Here is a 23,439-nt window from a genome sequence, read left to right as displayed (position 1 = left end):
GGCAACCTTATCAAAGGGGAGATAGGAGTGGGTGATAAAATGAGACTTTGGATTGACCACTGGATAGCTCAAGAACCACTTAGAGATCTTTTCCCTAATTTGTTTCTAAACCAAAGAGAAGGGATGCTTAATTATTTCACGTTATGAGAGAGTTGGTAACGACACGGTTTGGAAATGGCATTGGAAGCGATTGAACTTATCCCAAAATGAAGCTAGAGAATTTTCGGAATGTTTAAATTTGGTACAACAATCTTACTTTTCTAATACCCCGGATTGTTGGGTTTGGCCTAACGATCCCTCTGGAGTTTTTTCGGTGAATTCTATGAAGAAGATCTTGTTTAATATATCCAACTCGTCTGCTCTGTTTATTTTGAAATGGAATAGTTGGGTTTCAAAAAAGGTAAACATCATGCTTGGAAAGCGGAAATGGATAAGCTCTTGACCCTAGTTGCTTTATCCAAAAGAAACATTGAGGTGAGTTCGATAACATGTATATTATGCGAAGACTATGAAGAATCGAGTGACCATCTCCTCACAACTTGTTACTTTGCCATGTTACTTTGGCAATTGTTTAGCAATTGGTGTCATATTTCCTCCATCTTTGCTTTTACGGTGCGTAACTTTCTTCAAGTTCATGATACTAATTTGGGGTTTCACAAAAATAAGGTCTTAAATGGCATAATTCTTATGGCGTATTGGTGCATTTGGAAGACTAGAACGAGGTCATATTCTCTAACAAGTCGGCTTGCCTTTCAAAAGCCGTTGAGGATATCAAATCGTTAGGCTTTCTTTGGATCAAAACCCGCTAATCTTTCAAATACTTGTTGTGGAAATATTGGTGTAATTTTCACTTGTAATTTTTTGTTCGTTTGTTTGTTTGGTTTTTCAGCTTCTTGTTAGATTTTTTTAATGAAATTCGATGTTAAAAAAAACAAAAAACTAAGTTCACTATGATACACTCGTCTTTTAATCAAGAGAATACCCTCACCAAAACATTAGAAACAAATATTATAAAGGTATTTTTTAAAAAATTTTAAATGATTTATCTTTAGTTATAGATTTATAATTATTTTAATTATATATTTTAATATATAAACATATATAAAAAAAATAAATTTGTTGTAAAATTTATTTGATTAAATTATTGTAGGTGTAGGTGCTGATGTGACGGTTTGTGAATGTTTGTTGCTGTAGAAAAAAGTAGATTTATTTTTTATAAAAGTGGAATTTGATGTGACGATGACGAGGCAGGTCGTATGAGTTTGTTCTTTTAGATGATGAAAGGAAAATAAATATCCCTAAAAGGCCAAGAAAAAAATATATATACTAAAAAAAGAGGAACAAAACAAACCATAATACAAGTAGATATATTAGAGGTCTGATGCTTGTAGGGAGATAGCTATGTGGTTTTGTGATGCAGGTATTCCTATCCATGAGACTACTTATGATGGGTTTCATATCGTAATGGAAGCGGTTGAACAATTTGGGGCATGATTTCAAACTAACATGCATGATCTGGGAGTAATACATGTTTCTTAAAAAGAAAGTGAATGGCATTAGAATACTCGACAAGCTCTTAGAGAATAATATCTTTCTTATTTATTTCATGATTAAATATCTCTCCAGTCGGTCGGTTGGAGTTGGATTGAATCGACTTCGTCTTCTTCCCAACAACGAATCCCATTCAAGTTGTGGTAATAGGACGTTTCCGTACCCCTTATCTTACTCAATAAAGAAAGTCATGTTGATCAGTAGTAGTATCTAAAAGGAAAGGATATGAATTGTCACGTTATTTCATTTCATCTTATGGTAGCGTGATTATGCAATTTAAAATAATATTTTATTGCGTAGGTTATCATCGATCACCTCATGCAAGAGATGATTAACGAATTTACACACGTTGCTTCATTGTTTTTTCATACACTTATTGTAGCATGCAACTTGAAAGATCTATGGGCATGATCAACTGCTTTTAATTAAGAAAGAGATAACTCGGCTTAAATTAACAAGTAGTAGAGCCTATATCTTAGCATCTGGAAAATGTAACCCCTTGGGTGAATTGTAACTTTATGGTTAAACAATTTACAAACTATTGTTGGATACATCCACATGCTTAACCAAACATATTAATTAATTAAACGAGTCAAATATAACAACCGAAAACCTAATTAGTTTTGTGCGAAATTAGTGTAATTCAAAAAAACCTTAACCTTTGATAAAATCAAAGAGAAATTAACAAAAAAGAGACAATTTGATTTATTTAAATGTTATGGTTGTACCACTGTTAAAAAACTAAGATCAACTGAAGCATATTATAATGAAGTTGTCTGAAAAAGACCGCAGACTTTGAGCAAGTGGGACATTTCACCTCTTATGTTTATCCAAACGCATCCATTGTAATGTATCTCTCTCTTAATTTCTCAACAACACTCTTTGACTGCTATGTATCCATCCTCCAATTCCTCTTCTTCACCTCAGCCTCCAAGAGATCATCACAATAATGGGCTCGCTCGCTACCGCTCGGCACCAGTTGCTTTCCTAAACACCGCAGTTGAGTCCGTCATGAATGAAGAAGCTGGCGGCCAACAACAAGACATGGTTAACGGAACGTCTACTCGCTTCTTCGACAGCTCGGTGGAGTGGCCGCAATCGACGTCATTTCGGCTAAACGAGTTCGCAAGCGCTTTTAATGGAATGAAAACTACGAACCAGTCCCCCTCTCCTTTATTCCGCCACGGCAGCTCCCCCGCCGGGTTTCTCAACACTCTCGTTTCTTCTACTCCCGCCGGTGGTACGTCTTCTTATCGTTCTTTCTTTCTTTTTTTAACTCTGTTGTAAGCCATTAATTAAGTCTATCAATCGCTAATACCTGAGTTCCTTCAAACCCCGGCCGAAACAAATTTTTGTTATATTCATAAATTAATGCTTGCATTCTTCGTTTGACATACCAGCACTGTACGTTCATCACCTCTTAATATCCAAAAGAGTTTCCAACTGAAATTATGTTTTATGAACAAAGAATTTTAGGTTTATATATATATGTTCATCGTGTAAACCCTAGTTCTAGCTTGTCGACGATGATATATATGTATATTAGCATATATGAATTAATCCATGGGTTATTTATTTTGAAAATTACATTAAAGCCAATTAGGCCTAAATCATAAAGCAAATTTTACCTACAAAACTTTCTAAAATGTACATAATAATAATAATAATAATAATAATAATAATAATAATAATAATAATAATAATAATAATAATAATAATAATAATAATACAAATTAATCATCCGGCCGTGAAGATTGAAAATTTCCTAAAACCCTATTAAATAATATCAGTGTAACATCGATCGATCATAGAGTTTAAAGGATATGATCATCGCATTCTTGTCGGTAAATTTATGCAATGAAATGAAACTTACACGTATATTCCAACGGCTCGTGATTGAGAGACTATAATTAAATTATGAAGAACAAAAATGAAAAATCTCTCTATATATAGTGGTAGAATTTTAACACTTAATTCTCTACTAAATTGAAATGACAACTGATCAAACACACGACCAAATTATATATAGTTGAAACTACTAGCGTGACATGACTTGATGCCTTCAATTTTGATGACTTAATTAATGTGAGGATGAGATAAGGAAACAGAAAACAATCTAAAGGTCATGCTATAGAAACATCACATTGATTTACCTTTTTATAGATACCCCCAATAGCTATCAAATTAATTAATGATCAGTTATGCGTACAGTATACGGATGTATAAATGACTGTACACTGACATATAACTTATTGTATACGAGTGTACGCCATCGTGCTCGTTGAGTTATACGGGTGTAGATCGAGTTACTTACAACGTCCTATGTGGGCGTATACCAACAAATTGCACGCTCACATACAGCAATATAACATCAAATCAGGTGGGTTCATGTAACGAATAAAATCAACTTAGATAGCATGCATATGCTTATGTCGTATAATTTCCCCTTATTAAAATATTGTAATTGTAGTGTCTAACTTAAAACCAACTTCAAAGCCAACCTCAGAGCGATACATCTCATTATCTAGCTCCAAGAGATCGAGTTGCCTAATACCCGAACAACGCCCAAAATAAAGGTAAAACAACATGGCTGGATATAAAAACACTTAAAAACTTCAACCACAATATCCTTGTTTCGTGTAGGCTTCAATTGATGATTCTAAGATTTAATTCTTATAAACTTGCCTCATGATTGAATTTCCATCAAAAATCACGAAACCTGGTGGTGCACATTTCAAAAACATGAGCTTTTATTCATCATCCTAGCTAGCTAGCAACTTCATATGATCACAATATACTGTCACTATACTCTTTCAGTTACTCCATATTTCATAATGTGTTGTTAATTTGCATAATATGTGTTGCAATCCAATGTGAATGAAGATATCATATACACTCTTACAAATCTGCCGAAACCTTTGTAATTTTGACAAATACATGTAACGAATAGTATAATCATTAAAGGTTAAGTTTGTTAAAGCTACATAGAATTTACCTTTTCATCTTTTACGAGACCTTTTCTTTGTCAACAATTATTTTTTGTTTAGATTCTTATTAAAAAAATGTTAAAAGTTAGAACAATAAAATGAATTTAGTGGTGAGATGATTTTCTGTTTTTTTTAATGTGCGCCTCTTTCAAAAAAGGTAAATTTGCATTTTATTATCATAACCAATAACATCATTTAAGTGTAATTTCTTGACAAAATGAATACTAAAATCATACAGCTTTTAAAAGTATTGAAATATAATATACTAATCTCTGTTTCTTATGAGGGCTAATTAGTGTTAGGAATATTCAAATGAAACAAGATTGAACAAGTAAGTAATAAGGACCAATAATACGATGTATATGAGGGCAAGTGGGACTTAAATATTGTCCGTTGGTTTTAAACAACGCCCGTGGTTTCGCCTTTCCAATATATATATATATGGTAACCGCGACGTTTAATTTTTTGATGAATACGTTTTCGAGTCAATGTTTATAGTATCTACAATTTTTTTTACCGGCATCTATATGATTTATTTAGATTATAATAGTTTTGGAATGTTGATGTTTAAATGGTCATTCAAGTATGTTTGATCTATTCTATTTAATTTTTCTTAGAAAACGATTACTTGTATTAATTTTATGTTTTATAAAATAAAAATATGATGTATGCAATTAAGTGTTTTAAAAATCGATTTAAACCGGCCGGTTGAACCGGATTTCGAACAACATGTCGGTATTTTGTGCCCGTTGTTTTTGGCCGGTTTGCTAGAATCTCGTACCGGCGTTTTTTTTTTTTTGTAAAATACTGGTTTTACCGGAATACCGGTTTTAAGTCTGTAAAATACTTTTAACTCAATAATTAACATTTAAATGTGTAAAATTTAGAACTATTTTTTTAAAATTGAGTGCTTTTGTATTACTTTTTAATATCGATTAAACTTTGGATTATTTTTTGTTATGAAATCATTTATTCTTGGGTTATTTTTGGATTGAAGTTGTATTTACAGGAAATTATAAGGTAAATAATTTAACCGGTTGAACCACTCGGTATAACCCGGTTCAACCGGTTGTATCATTTTTTTAGTCCAATCTGGTACAAGTTTAATACCGGTTTTTAAAACATTGGTATGCATATCTTCGATTACTAATTCAAAAAATTATTTATTAGTCTGTCCAAATAATCACGAGTTGTTAGAAATGTTATTAGCTTTAAATAAATCTTCAATAATTAATTTTTGAATGAAGTTTAATGTATTAAATTTTATAATTAACTTTTAATATTAGTAAATTATTGCGCATCATGTTGTTATGAATATATTACATTTTACTGCAAATGACTTGACATGTACATGATCATGAACTTACAATATAGTTATCTTTTGATGTAAATAATGCTTTTTATTATCATACATTATAGCTAGCATTCTTTTTATATATGTCATAATATATGATTGATTAATCTTTCGTAGTTTTAAATGTATAAATCTGAATATGTGTATTAATTTCAACAACTAACAATTTACCTCAAACTGAACGCAAGCAAAATAAAGCCTACGGATCAAGTGCGCGACTGATTAGACCCAAAACCTAAAATTGCTTATACAAACAATGATTAATAAAAACCGATTTGAGATGTCAATCTCCTGATACACTCGTAGAGTATGTTAGGCTCCAAGAACAAAAGGAAATAAGAGAAATCGAATATGAGACAATTTTCTGATTATTTTTCTTATTCTTTTTATCAACCAATGATTAAATTTTATAGAAAAAAAAACATAAAAATGGGAAAAAATAAACGACAAGGAAATACAATTAGAGTATAATAAGTAAACTAAATAATCAAATGAAACTTAATTAATATTAATGTTTGTATCAATTACACACTCCTCCAAAACGTTCTTGTCCTTAAAAACGGAAAGTGTTTTCCATGGCGGTCGCCATTCAAGTCGGACTACCACATGAGGGGTGGTCTCAACCTGTCGCCACGGCGGGCGCCACACGTGTCTTCCGGCTCCCTAATGACTGATGTCAATTTTGTCTCTGTCATCATTGAAATCGCCGCTATAGTTATTGATGGAGAGGCAAGGTGTGTTGAGGCGTCGGTGTTGCGGGATGTTGAGTCGGGATTAGGCTTTCGTGGTGTCTTAACAGTATTGGAATTGAGTTGGTAGGATGTGGTATAGTAGTGGTTTTAGTCATTTTAACTAATACTAATTATTTGTAGTCAATAAAGAGTAAAACATAAATAAAAGATTGCTTTTAAACCAAAACTATACATATGAAACCCGTTTACACGCGATACCAAATATATTTTTTTTATGAAAAAAGTCATCTTTTCATTAAAATCTATATTGGCGTTAAAAAAAATCCTAAATCTTTGTAAATATAATTATTAATTTAACGAATATAAGTTACTGAGAATTCATCAAAAGAAATATTATAAAATAAAATTAATTAGAAAATCATATGTTTATGTATCTTCATGTAATTGGTGACTTGGTTTGACTTGAATTTGGGATGATAAATTGTGAATCCTTATAGAGATTCACTTTAACTTTTTCCTACAAATATGAGAATGAGGAATAAGATGAAATGATGATTAACTGACTTTTCTAAATTTTAAGCATGAGGATACAGATGACAGCTTGATTGGAAATGCTCTAATAAGTAACTTTTGCTTCTAGAAATATACATGTTTTACAACCCAAACCCCCCCCCCCCCCACCTTTATTATTTTCTGTTCAAACTTATATTACAACATAATTGCGTTCAATTGATCTGATTTACAATGTTTAACTTCACACGAAACAATATGAACTAAAATATGTATTTAGTACTTACTCATGAAAAAAACCAAGATATGCATCGAACAAAAAACTCACCCTATCCTTTAATTTTCTTATTAAAATTTAAATGTAAAATTTGGTATTTAGTTAATTTAAAAACTTTGACAGCAATTCTTCATAAAATTTGCCACGGCTGTATATATAATTAAAAAGTGTGCCCTAAGAAAAATATTTACTAATTTAGCAAAGAAATTCTGAAGTGATTTGGCCTTAGGGTTATCACATATAAAGAGATATTAAAATACTAATCAACTATAAGTATAATATAATAACATAAATTTAATGTGAATAAAGAATGACAACTTAGGATATTAAAAGTAATTTAGTACTGACACTAAACATCAAATTTATATTTATAGTAATACCTAGTATTAAATTAAATAATAAAAAATAAAGTGTAGCAGTTGCAAGTTGCATTGCAAGTTGTAATTGTTTAGTTTGCACCTTGATCGATTGGAGAAAGATTCAGTGCATCAATCATCATCAGCATAACCCTTCGTACCTGACCAAACACATGCCTCCTCTTCTACCCCACCATCTCTCCACACAAACAAACATGTACACAACTAGCTTCCATTCTATATACTAGTGTTTTTTCTTCACGTGTTGTGCAAGAAAATCGATAAAGAGCTTGAGTATTTAAATTAAATACAGATATAAACACATTATAATGACTATTACTTCGATACGGAAAATGTTTATCTAAATATAAAAAGAAAACCAGGTTGGTATCAGTGCGGCTCATTACGGAATCGATGTGGTACTGCACTCACTATATAGTTTAAATAAAAAAATATATTCTATTGTGAATACGATTTAGTTTTTAACAAAACTTATATACCTTATTGTAAATACACTTTCGTTTTAATGGCGCTACATAGATGAAACAAACATGTCGCGACGAAATAATAAAAAATCGAAAAAACTTCATGATGATCATTAAAAAAGAACAGTACTAAATATACATAATAACATATTATGAAACATATTTAAATCATGTATACTTTAAGGGGGTGAATTTAAAAAAAAATAGCAACAAAGAATGTTTGTGATCAAATTAAAACAATTAAAACTTTGAGAAGACTAATTTGAAATAACTTTAAAGTTGATGGACTAAAATTACAAAGAAATGAACTTTACTGTAGCGCAGTTGGTGTTTGATTTATAGTATAAAAATTATTGTTATATATATATATATAGTAAGGTTAACGTAAAAAACAATAGTTTTGTGAGAAATATAAGAACAGATGTAGACCCTTGGGTCTAGGATCTAGTGGTTGAGATTGGTAAGTACTAAAAGTTGTATAGTTTCCTATTACATATGTATTCTTAGAACACGTGTAAGTTAATAAAAGAAATTAATGCATGAATAAATTATCCTTGTGTAGATTAAAAATTTAAGACACAAAAAATAAGTTATGAAAATAAATGAGTTCTTAATATTTTCCAGTTATAATAATTTAATTAGTTATATTAATTAAGTAGATAAGTACTATGGTTTATTAGTTATATTAATTGAAAAAAGAGAATTATTAATACTTTATTTATTTATCTTTAAACATTTAAAACTTTAAACCTATACAAAAACATATAACTTACACGTGTTCTAAGAATAAGAAAAACATATAACCTACATACGAAAAACATATAACCTACGCATGTATAGGATATGTGTATCTTTGTGTAGTTTATATAATTGTTGATGTAGAATTACATATGTAAGTTGTATGCTTTTTGTATGTTGTACGTTTTTATTGCTCAAAACAAGTGTAGGTTATATAAGTTTGTGTAGCTTGTATATTTATTGTTTAGATTTAATAGACACATTTATATGATATTTTTTTTATTATTTTTTATGACAATAATTTTTATAGGCATACAAATTGAAAAAAAAATATATATTATGTGTTGATATTTAGTGTTAAAAAACACCTTGATATATGCTAATAAATTGAGTGGAAATTATTTTTTTAATATTTAAAGAAATAGTATTATATGAATAAATTATATTTATGTTGAATAAAATGAAGAATGTGTAAATAAAAAATAAAACTAAAGTAGTGTTTTTATATTTTTTTAATTATTATAGTTAATTAGTTAGATATATTAATTAAAGAGAAATTTATTATGGTTATATTAGTTGTATTAATTGGAGAGAGAGAGAATGCATTTATTGTTTCATTTACATCTTTTGTTATTTATTTTTAAATATTTTAAATCTAAAATAAAATTAGTGGCTCATATTTATTTCTCGCATTTCTCATACTAATATCATTTCTCTGTTGAACTTAAATATATATATATATAATGTTATATATATATATATAACATTAGTAAATATGTATGTATAATAAGTAAATATTCAAAAGTATTCCTTGATGTTTATAGTTTCATAATACTATAAAGAATATTTTTATTCGGTCTTTAACTAAACCATAAGACACTCTTTAGCTAAATGAAACAGAATAGGTAATTAAATGAGGGATGAAATAAATCCTTTGTTGTCTTGGACATAAGGTAATAACACTTAACAATCGAAATACTGGCAGATTGGTGCATATTATTGTCTTTCGTCTATCAACGACATCACGTACATGTTACATGATTAGCCTTCCAATCACTTTTAACGTTATTTTCACAAAATTAGTAAATTAACATCAAAATCAGTGCAATTTCACCCCCGGAGGCTGCACCTAAACCAAAACTCTAAAATACAAATAAGAATCTATTGTTATAATGGTTGTCGCTGATAGATGGATATGAGAGCCGATTGACAAAAGAGGTTTAACTTAAAGATTTATATTGACCCGGTTATGTGAATTATAAAAATCAAATTAAATTATTGATAAAAGTTTAGATATAACATCAATCCATTCATTTCATTTATTTTTGGGCCAATGCGTGTTATGATGGATCTGTCGATGATTTGTCAAAATTTTAAAAATAATTAAAATTTTGGATAACTATTTCCTGGCTTTTCAGTCGTCGTGGGGTGAGACAAATTGGTCACAAACACTGCTAATTAATGGCACACCATAGTTAATTTGTCAATGATATATTTTATTGTTTGACAATGTAGTAGTTGCGACTTAGATCGTTCATTGTGCTTGTTGGTAATCTTTTTACTACTATTAGTAATTTTGTTATTTTATATATAATTAATTAATTATACTTGTACCAAAGGGTCTTTTGGTGTGGGTTCAAAATTTGTTATTGTCAATAAGTGTGTAATTTAAAAGTAGTTAGAGAGTGTGCGAGTTACCATTAAAACAAGTTATCATATTTGTATTTTTATACTTAATATTTCCATATTTGTTTGGTCATGGGGGCCTCATTGTGTGCAATCTCTTGATGTATATTGTTAAATAGACGAAACATTTGCTCTTATCTCACCTTATATGTCCTATCAATAGTTTTATTATGAGTAGCATCTTATATATTGGGTATGTTTATATTTTTGTTTACCAATAGTTGTGCGTAATCTGTAACTAAAGTTTATGTTGGTGATAATAATGGTGGGTGATCCGAAGTGAAGTCTTTAACCATGCAATGTTTCCCACAAAACTTTAAATTTGCCGGCCTATAACAGTCCTTTAATTTGTAATTCAAGCCTATAATATCCACCAAATTAATGTTGCATGAGAGAAAATCCAATTTTGTTAGTTGATGAAGTTAATGGGTGGATTCGGTGTCACTAATTACCCAAATATTTTGAAATTTGAACTTTGAGACATTGATCACTTGAAGTGTTTCAACAATTATGTTTTTTTAGCCTTTTTTTATGGACCGATTATAAAGCAACTCTAAAAATTATAGTTATCTTAATTAGCTTGATCTATATGCTTATCAATGCACACACGATTTGGATCATATACAAATTAAATTAACATATTAACTGTGAGAATGAAGTAATTTAATTATATATACAACATAGTGTAATTATAGCGTAGTGTAAGTACATCATAGTGTAATTATACTACAATAGAATTGCATAACTACATTACTTGTATACATAATTAAACTATTAGATTCGCACAGTTAGCATTATGTTTTAGTTTGTACGTTAACTTTCCCCTACACACACATATATAATATTTTCATAAACTACTTGTATTCATACTCTAATTGCTCAAATGCATTCATGAATGCCCTTATATAGATGGAAGGAGTTCGAGATTGAGTTCCCAAATCAGTTTCGCCGGAACAAGCTCTTATCCTCAAATCCCCGAAGAAACTAATGTGTTTTCGTCTTCCTCGTCGCATAACAAAAGAGCTAAGAATAGTGTTGACATGAATGGTCTCAATATCATGGAGTCCGAGGTATCTAAATGTTCTTCTAACTCACTTAGAAATATATGATAACTACATATTTACGAATGATTTAAATTGTATTCGGTATAGTTTAATTTTGGATTATCTGAATCCGGTCTAGAGGCAACCATGATGGACCTTCCCCATGATTCTGTCCCTTGTAAAATTCGTGCCAAGCGTGGCTGCGCGACTCATCCACGAAGCATTGCAGAAAGGGTAAGTTATGTCTATATATCTTTGTCATAAAATAAGCAAATATTTTACACTAGTAATCTTTCAGAATTCACTAAAATGATTCATAACGTACGCATGCATTCATATATGTAGATAATTTTTAAACTGTTAATACTGATACTATTTATTTATCAGACATCTACTAATTCACTTAATCGTGGTTTTTGTTGATCCGTTCTTCATGTAAGTAATAAATAACATGAATAAAATAAACCTATGAACCTGTTACAGCATGGAGAGTAGTAACCGCAACAGAGTATGATGTAGTCGACATGTTTGTCATCTTGATCGAGTTCCCCTTTAGGATGTATAGTTAAGGATGGTGTTAGGGTTCTTGAGAGGAACCCGGTTTTGGTGAGAGGAGACACACAAAATTGTATGTGTGTGAGATTAGGTTATGATGTTAATATTTATCTTTCTTTATATACACCCAAGGGGAAACCCTTTATTAATTAATTATAGGTAATATGGCCCATCAACAATTACCAAACTAATATATAATAAGGTATAGTTAATATTTTAATCTATTACAATATAAATGATTATAATGGCCATATATAAATATATATATAATTATATATTTAATCTTACATTCTCCCACTTGGCCGAGTAATCATTTATTAAGAGTATTAGATAAGCCTGATCAGGAGTTAACACTCATTTTAGCTTTAAACTTAATCTGGAGCAGAGAAATACACCCATTGAATTGAACATCAACTCAAGACCCCCATTAATTATACCGTGGTCCTTATTTTAAACCTAAGTAGTTATGATCAAAATTTTCAAGTAAGCCATTCAGAACATTTGATTTGTATATTAATTCGTCTATATGTCATTATGCATGCAGAACATATTAAGAGACATACAAAATCAAAACTGATGAGGAAATTTAATAGTTAATCATTCATAGTATGATATGCAATAGCGCATAGTCATCAATAACCCGTCTTTATTATAAGCGCTTTCATAATATTTATGGGTGAGACTTTTAGTTATCGGATCCTTTAAGCATATCATTAATGTATTTGATACGAAAATTTAGATTCCTCAATTCGTTCATAAACGAATAATTAGTTTCATATCGAAATTTAATGCAACACCTCTCAAACTTGTACTGTTTGAGAAAACATGATAGCTGACTTTATCATAGTAAATCTTCAATATATAATTTATATGAGGTTAATAAACTTATGAGTCCATTGATAAATTTTCAACAATATTTATTGCTAATTGCGTTGTGATTAATCAACATATCATGCCATTATAACTTAGATTGTTATTATCAGTTCATTATGACTCCTCCATGAGATAGATTTATCTGCTGACATAAGAATATATCCCGAAAATTACATTATGTTATCTTTGAATATAACAAAGTTTAGAGTAATCTACAAGTTTGAATTCTCACTTCTTCTTTTAAATTATAGTCTTTCGTTTCTTTTAAAAATATTTTAATACTCTTTTAGATGCTTCACATTAATCTAGTCATGTCTAGTGTGTTGCAATTTTGAGTAATATCTAAACGAGTATAGACTTAAACCTACATAAGGCTTCTACTTAACGAAGTATAAGGTAATAATCTCAATAACCCTATTATCCTCTAAATAGAGCAATATTGTTTGTTACATGTGTAAGGAGCCACTTAAGGTAAAACTTATAGAACAAAACTAACGTCCCTTTGGGTTTATCTCAGAATGTTATGATATCTATTACGTAAGGGATATCTCTGAGATCTATCATATCAAAGTATGTACTAACAATGTTTTGACTTATGTAACATATACTTGTCAGAAGAATGTCATCTATATAAGGACAAGTTTGTTTTTAGTTTCTCCCACTCATCTTGAGGTAGGTACATTAATCCACTTGGTTTTTGATAAAATAGTTGTATAAATATTTCATCACATTATGATGTATGTATTAGCCTATACATGGATTTTATTAACTTATACACTAAGTGTTCTTAGTCCTTCAGTTTAGAACTTTTAGGTTGTTCTATGAACATATAAATATGTAAGCCAATTGTTATGAAAAGTTTTGTTAATGTTCATCTAATGTAGCTCTAAACTATTTTAAGCTACTTGAACAATGACGATCCTCAAAGAAATATTTTGTAATATAGGTAAGAAGATTCTTTGATGATTTATTCCCTCTTGAATATAACTTTTAATGATCAATCATGCTTCTTAGTGTCTTAACATTTGTGTTAGGATTTAGTTTAGTTATGAACACCCTTAGGTGTTTCAACAAAATCTCAAATGTTATTATGACTTATGGAGGTCAATTTTTCTAATAATAGCTTTATTCCATTTAGAAGATTGATTGCTATTAATGGTTTAATTAGAAGAGGTCTGATCAGTAAGCTTTCCAACATCCATTTTTAACTTTAGTTAGGGAGGTTACATAATCATCAATGTTAGTAGGTTTTAAAACCTAGATGTCCTCCTGAGATAAAATAGGATAATTTTAAAAGTCTCTATTTTATGGATTTGCTCTTGGTTAGGTTGCTATCATTTTTAGGATTCTAAGTGTGTAAGAGTTTTTGCAGTATGGTGTACAAGAGGTGTAATTGGAGTTAAATTTGGAGTAAAATTTAATGACTCTCACCCCCCCCCCCCACCTCTTGTACTTCTAACAAGTCATTATAAGGACTTTTGCTGCTCCCACTGCCCTTAGAAACCTTTAGGAAATTAGCATGCTTAGGGTCAATATTTAAAGACCAATAGATTCTAATAGAGAAACAAGTTAATGATGTAAGTCGTCGTAGTTTGTCATATGAGGATTATTTTAGCAAGGAATCGGAGTATTCTCACATTTAAGAAACTATGAAACTTTTGTAAGAGTAGTAATAAATTCTAAAGAGATAAGTTTTGATGGAATAGTGTTGTGATGGAGCAGTGTCTTGTACAAGAGGTGCAATTGAGATAATATCAAGTTTTCACTCCCCATCTCTTGCAAATCTTGCAGATTATGATCAAGACACTTAATGCTCCCACTAATCTTTAATGTCTCTAGAAAAACTGCATAAGAAGTTTCAATGATGTACATGATGTGGGAATATGTCATATATAGACTTGATTTGATTTTATTAACGTTCAGATGTCATAATAAACTTAGGGACATATTAGAAGAAATAGTATTAGGTATATATGAATGGATTTCTTTAAAAACCATGGACCATAGAAGTCAGATTAGATACAAGTAAATAACTTTTTAAATGATAAAAGAATTATGTCTAAATATTCCGTTTTGAATAAGTTCCACGAATGTCAGTAAAATATAACTTATGGTGGACCCATACTTATTCCTTAATGGCAAAAGTTGTGAAAGTATGTAGTATTATCTAATTCTATTTAATAAATGTTTCAATCCAGATATTGATAACAAATAATATGAGAGTTTAAGGTAAGAGTGACTTTATGTTGGCCATGCAAACCTCACAACTGTCATAATGTTGCTTAAGTATTAATACTAAATTCTGATTAATCTCCTGAATATTTAAGGTATCATAAAACGTAATTAGAAGACAGTTTTTCATGGTTATAATAGCCTTAACATTTAAATTTTGTCACCAACACTCATGTTAGTTATTTGTTGATATCAGTAAAGAAACTTATAGAACTAGACTCAACCTATCATGTTAATTGGAATATTAGGATTTACAGAATTAAATATCATTAATATACGACTACTGTTTTAGCCATATGTTCTTTTGAATTATGGATAGCCTTGTTACTTATGCCTAATATAATGATATATTTTTATAACAAGACTTCTCCTTAGATAACTTAAAGCTGGAAGTAATACTTATATTTTGTCTATGAATCTTAGAATTATCCTCTTAAAGGTTTTAATGATGGTGAGTTGAATAACATCTTATGTTCCACTGCCATATTATTTTCTTTTACATGTGTTTCTAATCAACATACTCATTTTCCTTTTGTACTTATGAGTGTTATAGTTGATACTTAAGGCAAAAAATTGTAATAATAGAAACTTTTAGTATGTAATGCATTATAAAAGTGTACTTATTTCCATGTGTGAGCCCTTAACTTTATGGGTCATGGTATTGTACATTATGATGTATTCAGTAATGTCATTTAACCTTATGGTTAGAACTTTTTAGGAGTGGATGAATCTTAGGAGTTATTTTGATTAGTCTTAGGAAAAACTAAATCTAGAATAACTCTAGTGATAGAATTTATTTATATAAGTTCTTGATTATCATTATCGTAAGAGACATTATGATTGACTCATTCTATTTGTTATGCTCCAGTTTTCAATGGAATGATTGTTATTATAATGAGCAGTAGGATAGTCATATCATGTTTTAAGGGATAACTAAAACTGAGAAGAGCTAAATATTATTGGAACTCTTTATGATGTAAAACTTATATTATGTTTTAATATTAGAGTGGATGATTTAGATGAGATAATTATTTATAGAAGAAAATTATAGCGAATAATGTTATGAGATATTAAATATTACATATTAATTTATGATCATTAGCTTAATGAAGGATCATTAATGTGAGGATCATTATATTTTATTGAAGATGTGATATGTTTATTATTAACATCAAACTAATAGACTATAATTAAAAGTTTTACTTAAACAAAAAATAATTCACCTTTGGGCAGAATTAAAATTTATTTAAGTATGTGTGCAAAACACTTGTATCCCACATCAGCAGAAGTGATACAATTATTTTAATTATGCATATGCTAGTTTTGCTTGATAAAATGTAACACATCACCTTTGGGCAGAAGTGAGACATTTATATCATGTTAGGAAAAAAACTAACAAAAGCTTTCAGTTAGACTTGAATGATATGGTAAATGTAACTCATCACCTTTGGGCAGAAGTGTTACATCAAAAGTTCATTCAAGTTAAGCCTTTATGTCTAGTAAAATTTTATAATATTTAAGGTTTACAAAATGTTTAATTAGTTAATAGCAGAAAAATATTTAGAGTAAGGATTTTTAAGTTTCCGGTAAAACCTTATTTTTCGGAATTAGTTCTCGAAAATTTTGGTTCCCGAGAATTGCCAGTTTCCGGCTTTTAGCGGGTCTTTCAGTATTTGGGTGTTTACATAATTTTATGGAGATTTAGAAAAAATGTTGATTCTGGTATTAGTGAGTTTTCAGGTTTATGGGTTATGACACCAAACCATTTTAGAAACTCATAAACACGTAGAACACATAAGCTATTTTAAGCCCATAATACATGATTTTTAAATAACGAACCCGTAAACTGGTTTATTCCCTTAACCCATGCTATTTTTAAAGTAAATTAATAACAGTTATATTCCTATTTTAGGGGGATTCAAATCTTTTAATAAAATATCAAAACTTCTAAGTTATCCAAGATTTGAAAAAATATATTCCTAAATAATCATTAACAAGATTTTGAACCAAACACACGTATAATTTTCAATAATAATGATGAACACAAAGAACATCATCGAAAATTTTAACAATTAAACATACAAAAAACCTGGAATCGAAATCTTTAAACATGAATTTAACAGATTTCGAAAATATTAGGGTTTACTAAATATGAATTTTAGCGATTTTAAACAGTTTCATATATTGTTTTCGTAATAGAACACGAAAAAGAAACCGAAAAATTAGGGTTTATCAAGTTTAAGTCCATGTCTTATGATTCAATTCCAGATTTAGGGAAAACATGAATAACTGATTAATCAACATCACTCTGATGCCACATGTTGATTAGTTCCTCATTTAAGTAATAAATAACATGAATAAAAATAAACCTATGAACCTGTTACAGCATGGAGAGTAGTAACCGCAACATAGTATGGTGTAGTCGACATGTTTGTCTCTTGATCGAGTTCCCCTTTAGGATGTATAGTTAAGGAGGGTGTTAGAGTTATTGAGAGGAACCCGGTTTAGGAGAGAGGAGACACACAAAATTGTATGTGTGTGAGATTAAGTTATGATGTTAATATTTATCTCTCTTTATATACATCTAAGGGGAAACCCTTTATTAGTTTATTATAGGTAATATGGCACATCAACAGTTACCAAACTAATATATAATAAGGTATAGTTAATATTTTGATCTATTATAATATAAATGATTATAATGGCCATATAAAAATATATATAATTATATATTTAATCTTACAGTTTTTCTTTCTGTTGACGTAGGAAAGAAGAACAAGAATAAGTGGGAAATTAAAGAAGTTGCAAGATCTTGTTCCAAATATGGATAAGGTAACTATAATCTTATTGGTTTATCTCTCTCTTATTCTTTCTCCTTGTGTATATACTATTTAATAAATAAAGATTTTTAAATGGCACATGTCATCATTATGTTGATTCTTACAAAATTTTCCCTCATCTCTTTCATATTAAATACATTTCTCTTTTTAATATTTTATTTTATAGAGAAATATGCATTTTGCCTCCTTGGTTTATATCGTCGCGCGATGGGTTAACCCTAGAAAAAGATTTTGCGAACTTTGACTCCCTGTGTTACTCCGGCTGGTTCTTCTGACTCCTGCCATCAGTTGACCCGTCGTTGACTGACCAAAAAAGATTGAAATGACTATTTTACCCCTGAGCCTTTAATTAATTCTAAAACTAATAATCCAAATTGTGTAGAGGGCGGGGTTCGAACCGGCGACGTCTCGGTTAACAACAAACAAAACAAACCATTTTAACTAAACTAATGTTTGTTATAACTATATAATATAAATATATATTACCAATTTATAACTTCATCAAAGGTTTATCATCATCATCATCTCCAGATTTTATTAACATATCATCATCATCATCATCACCATATCTTCAACATCTCAAGTTCATTATCATCTTCATATTTACAAAACAATTAAGATCTAAATATCAATATTCATCCAAAAATCCAATAACAAATATGACACAAGAATTAATAATTATTAATAAAATTTTTGAAATAGAAAAACAGAAAAATTAAGATATAAATCAATATTCTTCTCTCGGAATCAAAGTACCATTTGCAATCACTCCGGCATAATCTTTTACCACCAGTGACTGGAGAAACGGGCGCGAAAAGGGTGGGCTTGCGACGGGTTGGAGGTGCGACGGGGGGTGGTGGCTTCCATGGATGCCGTGGCGGTGGTTGCCGTGACCGGAAAAACGAGATGGCCAGAATCCATGTCGGCGGTGGCTGCCGTGGCGACGGCGTGGTGCCGGAAGTTAGGGGTTTTGATCGGAATGATTTATGGGTGTGGTGGTTGAATTATTGAAGCGATTGGTGGTGGGATTTGAGAGATTTGAGGGTTTGAGTGATGAAATCTAGGGTTTGAGGATTTGAGTGATGAAATCTACGGTTTGAGGATTTGAGAGATTTGATTACTTGTTATGAAATTGATGATGAAAATGATGATATTAAGAGGGATTACTTGGTGGTGGGTTTGATGATTTGAGGTTGTTGATGATGAAGATGAGATGTTGATGAAGATGAGATGATGTTGTTCTTGATGTTATGAAGATGATGAAGCTGATGTTATGAAGATTATGAAGCTACTGTTCTAGATTATTATTATTATTATTATTATTATTATTATTATTATTATTATTTCTATTATTATTATTATTATTATTATATTTATTATTTATTAGAAGATTACTAAAATACCCTTAATATGTTGGTATTATTACTAAAATACATACGGTCAACTAACGGTCAACTGACAGTAGGAGTCAGAAGAACCCGCCGGAGAAACATAGGGGCCCAAAGTTCGCAAAATCTTTTTCAGGGGTTAACCCATCGTGCGACGATATAAACCAGGGAGACAAAATGCAGATTTCTCTATTTTATATTTTTAATATTCCATCATAATTTAAAAGAATTAATACCTTCATACATATGTTAATTTGTTTAATATAAAATATATTGCATTAGTTATTAATATTATATTTTTATAAGTAACCAATACGAAACGGGTGGGTTTCTTTAACCGATTAAAGTATCAAACATTGTTCATGTCAAAACACTTTAAGATTAGAATGACTTTTGGTCCACGAGTTTGTTTAAAAAAGTAGCCATTTACAATTAAATTTTGATATAGAAAATAATAAAGAAATAATTTATGATTTATGAATTTTCTAACTTTTTATTTTCAAATTGCGTAATGTGTAATTTTTTTACCGTATAATATATTTTTATATATGTGATACATTATTTTTGTATTTCATATTATGCTTTTATTTAAAAAAATTACTTATTCTAACCCGTGTGCTACACGGGTAACTAACCTAGTTAAATAATACATAAAGACTATGAATAAAATTTTATTCACTTGTATATATATAAACAAAATATAAAAATGAGTAGGCAATCTTTGTATTTGACAAGATAAATTTCATTATTACTATTATTATATATTTTAAAAAGCAACCAGGCTTTTCTCACAAAAATACTATTTATTTTTTTTTTATTTTGGTTCGTCTTTCATCAATACCACCCAATCAATTAATAACACCTAATACCTCCACTATATAATTAAATAACTTATAATTTATAAACTATAAGACATTTAATCAAAATAAGTGTAGTAGACAAATGAAAATCATAAATTCAATCGGGTCACCTTTTACACGGATCTATATTACGTTTTTCTAAAAATCAGAATCAAGCCATGGCAACGAACTGAAGAAGTCTTTATTTCGGTTGAACGGCCCCGTCGCGAAAACGTGGGTCTTCAATACTAGTTACATGTAATTAGATTCAATAGCTTCAATTCCAAGACCACGTATCATCTCCAAGAGGTCCAAATGTATTGTGCCCATGGTCTGCACCCTGCAGGAAACCTTAGTGTCTGCAAGGATTGTGCTTTCTGGTTACCATTGTCTTGGTCGTGATTGAAATGGCCGGCCTGGTTAATTATGCTATGAATCCTTTTCGGCGGTGAAATAATTAAGTTTGAACTTAAATTCACATAGACATATGTATGCCACCAATTAGAAGTAAAAAAAAAAAAATCAATGCTATGATGCATTCGTTGGGTAGATTGGCAATTTTTATAAATATTTATGAGATTATTTTGATAACTTGTGTATTTTAGCAAACAAGCTATTCAGACATGTTGGATTTGGCAGTGCAACACATAAAAGGCCTTCAAACTCATGTTCAGGTTTGTAAATGCCGTCTATCTCTTACACACGTATGAAAGATTGTCTATTGGAGAACATGAAACATTTTATTTAATATTACAAAACGTGAACACTTCAAGAAATTGGTATAACTATAATGTTTATGTTTCTTGTTTCTCATTATTCATCATATTTATGAAATTATAAAAGAAAAAAGAACAAATTAGATTAAATGGTATATACCATACGCATTTGTATTTTATAAAAGTATATACCATTGTTAAAAAAGTTATATGTTTTAGGTTTTATTTTTCCATAATAATTTAGTGTTTTAACATTCTTCACCGATATAAAATTCACCAAAATGACTTTTTTGAGTGACATGATTTCTTTGCAGAGCCTTAAAAAGGAACTTCAGAATTGCTCTTGTGGATGCAAACCAACATGAAAATTCTTTGATATTTGAAGAAAGGAAAGTCTTGTAGGGTGGCAATAGCTTGACGTTGAAATTGACAATCATAAGAGCCTCATTATGCACATTGATGTAATGACATGAAGAGTACATTAAAAAAAGCGAAATTATCTCACGGTTTAGTTTAAATGTGTCCTTGTTCTTGTTTTTTTTTAAATCAATATCTCATTCATGTTTGGAATTTATATACAACGGTGTATTTACATGATTTTGATTAATGTCTATGTATTTATAAAACTTGTATCTAATTCTCACGCCTCTTATAATTTGTTGCAAACAGTCAATTTACTAGCAGGCTAATCGATTGCTTAATATCATGTGACATTCGTCGATTTTCAAACGCGAAAGTCCGACCCGTTTTAAAATTTCGATATTTTTTCGGATCATCATTTATTAATAAAGTAGTGTATTTATTGACTATATATTTGCTATATTGCTATCACGATGTTATTGACCCATGCACGACACGAGCGGAAATATAGAAATTCGTCAATTAAACACGTATATAATATCAAACGACACGTTATTTTTAAATATATTTTTTGAGACCACAACATGATTTCTAATTGTAATTCATATTCATATGCAAACAAAGTATTGAAATGAATAAACTTACAAAAATAACTTTACATAGTAGAATGTTTACGAAGAAAGTTTAAAACTTTAAAATATAAACTTCATAAACTTTAAAAAAGCATATTAACAGAATACAAACAAACTTCATTAACATTAGTCTAGAAAGCAAGCAAATGAGAAATTAAGCATCATAGAATGATTCGGGCTACTTTTCTTCTTGGACTGGGAACACAGTTGATGTAATAAACATTCATACACCAAACTAACAAACATAGTGACTACGAAAATTGTTTTTACAAATCACGTGAAAAGTTTTGCACCCTAATAAACTGAAGCATATCCAAAGCGTATTTAAGAACATAACCAAATCAAACCTTTTTAAAATGACATTTTTTTGACCAAAATTTAAATCTTTACGTTTTGAGAATGACCCAATTTAACCCGAACCAAATCAATATCTTCTAAATTGACTCGTTATGTGACCCGGACCAAATCAATACGATTTTAAAAAGACCGTTGTAACTTGAACGAAATCGATACCTTTTTATATTGACTAGAACTAAACCGGTACCCTTTTAAAATGACTCATTTTGACCCGAGCCAAAACAAATCAAAACATTTATAAAATGACCATTTTTCGTAAATGAAAATTGAAATAACACACTTGAATACTAAGAAGAAAAATGAAGGGTAAAACATACAACGTTTTCAGCTTTTGAAATCCTTTCTATCATATGCATCATTACTGGTTATAAAGATAAAAAAATGTTGATTAGTTCTTCCTGTAAGAAATAGAAAACATTATAAATATTATAAACCTATAATTATATGTGTACCTGTTACAGTAGGGAGAGTAGTAACCGCAACAGAGTATGATGTAGTCGACATGTTTGATTAATAATTAGTCATTCATTGTACGATATGCAATTATACATGGTCATTAGTAATCTCGTATTAATTATTAAGCGCATTCATAAGACTTATGGGTAACAAACCAAGTTATTGGATCCTTAAGCATATCATGAAGGTATTCGATATGAAAGTTGAGATTCCTTAATTCGTTTATAAATGGATAGTTAATTTCATATCGAAATTTAATGCAACACCTCTCGAATTGTTACTGTTTGAGAAAACATGGTAGATGACTTATCATAATAAGCCTTCAATATATAACTTAATTTTGATCAATTGATTTATAAATGAATAATTAATTTCATATCGAAATTTAATGCAACACATCTCGAAATGTTACTGTTTGAGAAAATATGGTAGCTGACTTTATCACAATAAGCCTTCAATATATAACTTATATGGATTTAACATACTTATGAGTATACTGATAAATTTTTAAC

At 29.7% G+C, this 23,439-nt stretch overlaps 1 protein-coding gene across 1 annotated transcript; it reads left to right on the top strand.

Moving 5' to 3' along the window:
• Positions 1-2,442: 2,442 nt before the first annotated feature.
• LOC143530015 (transcription factor bHLH129-like) lies at positions 2,443-21,634 on the top strand. The gene is made up of 6 exons (XM_077025659.1): positions 2,443-2,788; positions 11,546-11,706; positions 11,788-11,913; positions 18,106-18,171; positions 21,012-21,080; positions 21,437-21,634. Exons 1-6 carry the CDS (start codon positions 2,443-2,445, stop codon positions 21,485-21,487), a joined length of 819 nt encoding a protein of 272 aa, XP_076881774.1. The 3' UTR covers positions 21,488-21,634.
• The last annotated feature ends 1,805 nt before the right edge of the window (positions 21,635-23,439 follow it).

The sequence above is a fragment of the Bidens hawaiensis genome, unplaced genomic scaffold, assembly GCF_021521415.1.
Source record: "Bidens hawaiensis isolate Kalapana, Puna unplaced genomic scaffold, B.hawaiensis_p1.1 tig00008797_1, whole genome shotgun sequence".
Lineage (NCBI taxonomy): Eukaryota > Viridiplantae > Streptophyta > Magnoliopsida > Asterales > Asteraceae > Bidens > Bidens hawaiensis.
Note: the sequence above shows the minus strand (reverse complement) of the source record. Positions and strands in the feature narration are given on the sequence as shown.